This window comes from Salvelinus sp. IW2-2015, unplaced genomic scaffold (assembly GCF_002910315.2).
Source record: "Salvelinus sp. IW2-2015 unplaced genomic scaffold, ASM291031v2 Un_scaffold1374, whole genome shotgun sequence".
NCBI classification, from domain to species: Eukaryota; Metazoa; Chordata; class Actinopteri; order Salmoniformes; family Salmonidae; genus Salvelinus; species Salvelinus sp. IW2-2015.
Genome location: NW_019942865.1, coordinates 168,640 through 176,561, shown reverse-complemented (window position 1 = coordinate 176,561; position 7,922 = coordinate 168,640). Strand labels below are relative to the sequence as shown.

The 7,922-nt window shown below is 42.8% G+C and overlaps 2 protein-coding genes across 2 annotated transcripts in view; both read right to left on the bottom strand.

The window, feature by feature from the left end:
• LOC112070589 (zinc-binding protein A33-like) overlaps positions 1-2,995 on the bottom strand; it is a 22,726-nt gene extending 19,731 nt beyond the window's left edge. The window contains exons 1-4 of the mRNA XM_024138010.2: positions 2,627-2,995; positions 2,406-2,501; positions 2,056-2,286; positions 1,896-1,918 (exon numbers count right to left, since the gene is read on the bottom strand). Of these exons, the coding sequence (XP_023993778.2) occupies positions 1,896-1,918; positions 2,056-2,286; positions 2,406-2,501; positions 2,627-2,995 (719 nt within the window). The remainder of the gene's footprint in view (positions 1-1,895; positions 1,919-2,055; positions 2,287-2,405; positions 2,502-2,626) is intronic.
• Positions 2,996-3,720: 725 nt separating this feature from the next.
• LOC112070587 (E3 ubiquitin-protein ligase TRIM39-like) overlaps positions 3,721-7,922 on the bottom strand; it is a 61,186-nt gene continuing 56,984 nt past the window's right edge. Inside the window, exons 3-4 of the mRNA XM_070439043.1 lie at positions 4,064-4,293; positions 3,721-3,926 (exon numbers count right to left, since the gene is read on the bottom strand). Coding sequence (XP_070295144.1) covers positions 4,156-4,293 — 138 coding nt within the window. The 3' untranslated portion in view covers positions 3,721-3,926; positions 4,064-4,155. The remainder of the gene's footprint in view (positions 3,927-4,063; positions 4,294-7,922) is intronic.

Here is a 7,922-nt window from a genome sequence, read left to right as displayed (position 1 = left end):
CCGCCTTTTCCTGTAGTCCACGATCAGCTCCTTTGTCTTGCTCACAATGAGGGAGAGGTTGTTGTCCTGGCACCACACTGTCAATGGAAATGTGTTCTGTGGACATTTAATTGCTGAACGTACTTTGCTGAGAGCTCGTAAACTGTGTTTTTGACACTATATGCATCGTGACATTCACAAAAATGTTGCTAACAGTCTCCCATGTCAGASCCGCAGCTCCCCAACTCCCGCTGCAGTCCATCAATGCWKAGCGGCCATTCCAGAAGGTTGCAGCTGACATCACTGAGTTGCCCGTCACCTCCCAAGGCAATAGRTATGTGTTAGTTGTAATGAACTATTTCACACGCTATGTTAATCTTTACCCTCCTTAAAGACCAGCGTGCCACTAGTGTAGCTCATTGAATCATTGAAGACTACATACGCCAGCATGGAATTTCTGGACATTCGTACTGATGAAGGCCGAGAATTCGAGTCAGACCTCGTAAAAAAAATATTTTAAAGTACTGGGCACTGAAAAAACACGCACATCCCCATATCATGCTSAGTGYGWWGGCATGGTAGAGAGGGAGAACCGRACCCTGAAGGACCAGCTTGCACRSKACATCAGTCAGKACGGTGGGGAATGGGACATAAAYATCCCTCAGGTGGAGCTGGCCTACAATTCAAGTGTGCACTCGAGTACAGGCTTCAACCCTTACTTTCAAGCTCATGGCAGAGACCCTTGTCTGCCAGTGGATGTCCTGTTTAACTGTAACTCCTCTATCACACCAACAGCCCCCACCACACCCACTGGTTATGCCCAGGACCTGACCACATAACTCACATAGGCCCCCAAGGAGGCGAACCAGCAGTCTGCAATGGCTAAACTGCAACAGAAACATAATTATAATTGAAAAGTGGTGTTCTGCCCATACAAGGAACGGGACCTGGTTCCCTTGGATGACTCATTCCAGCGCATAAACAAACTCGCACACAGATGGAAGGGTCCATACAAGTTGCTGAAGAGGATGGACAAGGATGGGAGCACAGGGGTGGATGAAATCAAAGACCCCAGGAAGGTGAATGCAAGGAGATGGGTGGTTCATCACAATCGCCTTAAGCCATGCAACAGTGATTTGTCTGACTCCCCTGACAATCCCCCAGTGTCACCTCAGGCCAGTGAGACATAGACCCACTCCAATCTTATTGTCCAGGACTCTGCCTTACCGCCCACCATCCTGTGTGCCAGACTTKATCCCTTTCCGTGTGCTTGTCCATGCCCCGGCCCCTGCCGCTGGGAATCAGGCAAAATTGATCAAGGCAAGCCTTCACTACCTCCACCCACCCAGGGTCACCCTAACCCTGCACACGATGCTGAACCAAACGGGCCATCTCCTGTAGTACAGGCTTCTGCCACAACAAGGTGTTTCCGTACAGTTAAAAAGCCTTCCAAGTAATAGGACTTTAATACTTAGAATGATTAGGCTCAGCCCGACTACTGTGTTTTTTTGTCAGGTTGACAGGGTGTTCTCAAGTTCTCATTGAAATGAGGACGTTTCCTTTTCTAGAGAGTACAACTCTCAGCCTAGTTTTGTTATGATTTTTATTTTGGCATAACATATTGGAGGCACTGTTATTTTGTACCATGGGGACTTCATTTTGAAAGTTATAGTAGTGCCAGGGACACCTGCTCGTGTCGGGAGAGGGAGGAGTAAAATAAACACCAAAATGAATCTTCATGACTGATTGGCTGCATCTCCTGGTCCATGAGACAATAAACTACAAGTAATAGTTTTCAGTTGTGTTTTGGTGGTGAAAATAGTGTTCAATACCTACAACATGAATGAAGGGTTATACTAGTGTGGGGTTGGGTACAGAACCRCAGAGAAGAGAGAGACATAATAAAGTCCCCTTACCTTTTCACTGTATCCTTGTAGTTCTGTAGGGAAACAAAATAACACATTTAAAGATGTATTAATCATAGCAAATCAATCTAAAACATATCAATTGATTACTACAATATTTATTTCATAACTGATAGGGCCGTTGATTTATCAGAGGTAGATTAGTCCTTACCTGCAGGAATGAGATGTCCTCAGCGCCCAGCTCTTCCTCTATGGTTCTGATTGTGTCTGAMAGTGATGATATCTCTCTGCTCATCTCATCAATCTTCTTCWTCATCATCAGACTCTTCTGCTCCTCTTCTTCCTTCAGTGCAGCTATCCTGGCTCTCTCTTCTTGATGTAGAAACTGATGAAGCTTCTTAAACCCTGTCTTAATCAGCCTCTCTGTGTGCTGGGCCTGACTCTGGACACAGCAGAGAGGAATGTCAAAGATATCATCAATAATTGAGCATCTGTAATTCCACAGGGTTATGATTCATCTTTACAGTTTCATTGTATCTCAGCTTCACTCTGTATTCTTACATTGATGTGTACTGCTGTTTGATCAYAGSTCAGTTTAACTTCTCTAAAGACCTTCAACTTCTCTTTTAAGGGCTCCAGTGCAGTCTTGAGTTCCTCCTGGAATGAAACAACATTATAAAGAGGTGCTGTGTGTAAAATGAGTGGATTGGCACACAGATCTTAATTCACATGTGACTATATGTACATCTTGTAAGTCAAGTAGTGTTAAATACATCTCCTACCTTATGATCCAGTACAGCTTCATCTATTGGGCAGCAGTCATGGCTTTTATGCTTTTTTGAAGTTTGACACACCAAACAGATGGGCTGTTTATCCTCCAGACAGAAGAGCTTGAGTTTCTCACTGTGCTGACTGCAGAGCACCTCAGGCACTGCTGAAGCTCTCTGACTTCTATCCTGTAAGTAGGCCTCACACAGGTTCTTTAAAACCAGGTTACAGGGGGGGAATTCCAGTGATGATTTTTTTCTGCAGACTGGACATTGTCGAGATGTCTTCTCTTTCCAGTATTCCTCCAGACAGATCACCACCTCAAGCTGAACCTCGGCAAGACGGAGCTGCTCTTCCTCCCGGGGAAGGACTGCCCGTTCCATGATCTTGCCATCACGGTTGACAACTCCATTGTGTCCTCCTCCCAGAGCGCTAAGAACCTTGGCGTGATCCTGGACAACACCCTGTCGTTCTCAACCAACATCAAGGCGGTGACCCGTTCCTGTAGGTTCATGCTCTACAACATTCGCAGAGTACGACCCTGCCTCACACAGGAAGCGGCGCAGGTCCTAATCCAGGCACTTGTCATCTCCCGTCTGGATTACTGCAACTCGCTGTTGGCTGGGCTCCCTGCCTGTGCGATTAAACCCCTACAACTCATCCAGAACGCCGCAGCCCGTCTTGGTGTTCAACCTTCCCAAGTTCTCTCACGTCACCCCGCTCCCCCGCTCTCTCCACTGGCTTCCAGTGAAGCTCGCATCCGCTACAAGACCATGGTGCTTGCCTACGGAGCTGTGAGGGAACGGCACCTCCGTACCTTCAGGCTCTGATCAGGCCCTACACCCAAACAAGGGCACTGCGTTCATCCACCTCTGCCTGCTCGCCTCCCTACCTCTGAGGAAGTACAGCTCCCGCTCAGCCCAGTCAAAACTGTTCGCTGCTCTGGCACCCCAATGGTGAACAAACTCCCCCACGACGCCAGGTCAGCGGAATCAATCACCACCTTCCGGAGACACCTGAAACCCCACCTCTTTAAGGAATACCTAGGATAGGATAAAGTAATCCTTCTAACCCCCCCCCCCCCCCTTAGAGTTAGAATGCACTATTGTAAAGTGGTTGTTCCACTGGACATCATAAGGTGAATGCACCAACTTGTAAGTCGCTCTGGATAAGAGCGTCTGCTAAATGACTTAAATGTAAATGTAAATGTAAGAACATTCAGGAGTCAGAGTTGCTGTGGGGTTTGATACAGAACCACAGAGAAGAGAGAGACATAATAAAGTCCCCTTACCTTTTCACTGTATCCTTGTAGTTCTGTAGGGAAACAAAATAACACATTTATAGATGTATTGATCATAGCAAATCAATCTAAAACATATCAATTGATTACTACAATATTTATTTCATAACTGATAGGGCAGTTGATTTATCAGAGGTCGATTAGTCCTTACCTGCAGGAATGAGATGTCCTCAGCTCCCAGCTCTTCCTCTATGGTTCTGATTGTGTTGAAAGTGATGATATCTCTCTGCTCATCTCATCAATCTACTTCTTCATCATCTGACTCTTCTGCTCCTCTTCCTCCTTCAGTGCAGCTATCCTGGCTCTCTCTTCTTGATGTAGAAACTGATGAAACTTCTCAAACCCCGTATTAATCAGCCTCTCTGTGTGCTGGGCCTGACTCTGGAACACCAGAGATGAATGTGAAAGATATCATCAATAATTGATCATTATAATTCCACACGGTTATGGTAAATATTTACAGTTTCATTGTTTCTCAGCTTCACTCTGTATTCTTACTTGATGTGGTTGGCTGTTTGATCACAGCTCAGTTTAACTTCTCTAAAGACCTTCAGCTTCTCTTTTAAGGGCTCCAGTGCAGTCTTGAGTTCTTCCTGGAATGAAACAACATTATAAAGAGATGCTGTGTGTAAAATGATTGGATTCACTCAGATTTATTCACATTCCACAATATATGCTGTAAGTCAGGTAGTATTAAATACATATCCTACCTTATGATCCAGTACAGCTTCATCTATTGGGCGGCAGTCATGACTTTTATGCTTTTTTGAAGTTTGACACACCAACAGATGGGCTGTTTATCCTCCAGACAGAAGAGCTTGAGTTTCTCAGTGCTGACTGCAGAGCACCTCAGACCCTGCTGAAGCTCTCTGGCTTCTATCCTGTAAGTAGGCCTCACACAGGTTCTTTAAAACAGGTTACTGTAGGGTAAATCCATTGATGATTTCTTTCTGCAGACTGGACATTGCGGATATTCATTCTTGTTTCCAGTATTCCTCCAGACAGGCTTAACAGAAGCTGTGGCTACACAACAGGACCACAGGATCATTGAAGATGTCACAGCATACAGGACAGGAGAAATCAACCTCGGAGAGAGAAGCTTTAGAGGCCATGTCTCACAGCTTATCTCTGTTATGGCTTTTGAATTGAAGGTTTAGTTTCACTTTTGACAACTCTTTTGATGAATGTTTACTCTTGAAATGTCAACTGAACTCAGAAATCTGTGTTTTACCTGCCTTTGTTCCTTAGTCTTCAATGTTGTTTTGATTCTTGGTTGTTTACAAAGGTTATGGTCTTTCTATATGTCATATCAGTTGAGCTGAATGCTGAATAGCTGAATGTTACAGCGCTGTTCTGTTGTGAGCTTTTCTCCTTCCTGCTAGAGAAGTAAGTCAGGGGTGGAGCTCTCCTGAGTTGTCATTTTATATTAGCTTGAGTCTGTGCAGGACACTTCCACTAGATGTCAGTGTTTGGTTAAATATAACTGGATTTTTAAGGTCAGTGTAGCCATTTAATGTCTCAATATCAAATCATTTCTGTGTAAGGATTTTAAAAAGATACAAACATAGCTTCTTAGCAAACAGAAAAATTTCATGCAATAATTGTCTGGGAGTGGTCTGAGTGGGATGGGAAAAATGTAAACTAGCTGTTATTGGAAAGAAAGATTGGAAGTCTATTTCTTATTGGTCTTATTGTCACAGATTACTTTTGTTAAATATTCTCCATTCCCTCCTGTTCATTTCCAGCTGCCACGAGAAGTGGAATATTGAAACTGGTCAGAAATGTCAGTATAAAGTATACCTGTTTTATCCACATTATTCAAAGAATTAGTAAAAAAACTAGGTCAATTAGTCAATTAGGAAAATCAAGACTTTGTAAAGTTTCTTCAAGAGCAGTCACGAAAACCATCAAGCGCTATGATGAACTGGCTCTCATGAGGACCACCACAGGAAAGAAAGACCAGAGTTACCTCTGCTGCAGAGGATAAGTTCATTAGACTTAGCAGCCTCAGAAATTGCAGCCCAAATAAATGCTTCACAGAGTTCAAGTAACAGACACATCTCAACATCAACTGTTCAGAGGAGACTGTGATCAGGCTTCATGGTCAAATTGCTGCAAAAGAAACAGTTAAGGACACCAATAAGAAGAAGAGCTTACTTGGGCAAGAAACAGGAGCAATGGACATTAGACCAGTGGAAATGTGTCCTTTGATCTGGAGTCCAAATGTGCGATTTTTGGTTCCAACTGCCCTGTCTTTGTGAGATGCAGTGTGGGTGAACGAATGATCTCCGCATGTGTATTTCCCAACGTAAAGCATGGAGGAGGAGGTGTTATTGTGTAGGGGTGCTTTGCTGGTGACACTTTCTTTGATTTATTTAGAATTCAAGGTACACTTAACCAGCATGGCTACCACAGCATTCTGCAGTGATACACCATCCCATCTGGTTTGGGCTTAGTGGGACTATCATTTGTTTTTCAACAGGACAATGACCCAAAACACACCAGGCTGTTATAGGGCTATTATAGTGATGGAGTGCTGCATAAGATGACCTGGCCTCCACAATCACCCGACAACCAAATTGAGATGGTTTGGGATGAGTCGGACCGCAGATTGAAGGAAAAGCAGCCAAGAAGTGCCCAGCATATGTGGGAACTCCTTCATGACTGTTGAAAAACATTCCAGGTGAAGCTGTTTAGAGAATGCCAAGATTGTGTAAAGCTGTCATCAAGGCAAAGGGTGGCTATTTGAAGAATCTCAAATTTAAAATATATTTTGATTTGTTTAACTCTTTTTTTTGGTTACTACATGATTCCATATGTGTTATTTTGATGTATTTGATGTATTCACTATTATTCTACAATGTAGAAAGCAGTAAAAATTTAAGAAAACCCTTGAATGAGTAGGTTTTCTAAACTTTTGACCGGTAGTGTCTATAAAACACAGGAAATCATATATTTGACTGCAGTGGGCCTTTAATGCTGCAAAACGCTAAGTGTATGAAATGTTTTATTTAAATTCCATCTATGGCTCTGGTCAATTCAGATCCATGGACAGCAACTGTATGGAAGTACAAAGCAGTCAACTTCAGCAGCTGAAACTCCTACTTGACTGGAGTTTACATTCAGTCTGCCAAGAGCAAGATGGTGACTCCGCCCCAACAGACTGATAATATTGATAATAGTTTTTTACTAATTCTTTGAATAATGTGGATAAAACAGGTATACTTTATACTGACTTTTTGAAAGTTTCCAATATTCCACTTCTCGTGGCAGCTGGAAATGAACAGGAGGGAATGGAGAATATTTAACAAAAGTAATTCTGTGACAATAAGACCAATAAGAATAGACTTCCAATCTTCTCTGCCAATAACAGCTAGTTTACATTTTTCCCATCCCACTCAGACCACTCCCAGACAATTATTGCATGAAATTTTTCTGTTTGCTAAGAAGCTATGTTTGTATCTTTTTAAAATCCTTACACAGAAATTATTTGATATTGAGATAAAAACGGCTGCATTGTATCTTAAAAATGTAGTTCTATTTAACCAAACACTGACAGCAAATGGAAGTGTCCTGCACAGACTCAAGCTGATATAAATGACAACTCAGCAGAGAGCTCCACCCCTTACTGACCTGTTTAGCAGGAAGGAGCAAAGCTCACAACAGACAACGCTGTAACTTTCATCATTCTGCTAAAATGATATATCTCTCATAGAAGGACCAGTAATCTTTGTAAACAATCAGATCAAAACAACATTTGAAGCCTAAGGAACACCGGCAGGAAAACACAGATTTCTAAGTTCAGAAGAGTTTCAAAAGTAAACCTTCATCAAAAAAGTTGTCAAAAGTTCAACTAAATCTTAATTCAGAGATAAGCAGATAAACAGTGAGACATGGCCTCTAAAGCTTCTCTCTCCGAGAATAATTTCTCCTGTCCTGTGTGTCGTAACATCTTCAAGGATCCTGTGGTCCTGTTGTGTAGCCACAGCTTCTGTAAAGCCTGTCTTGGA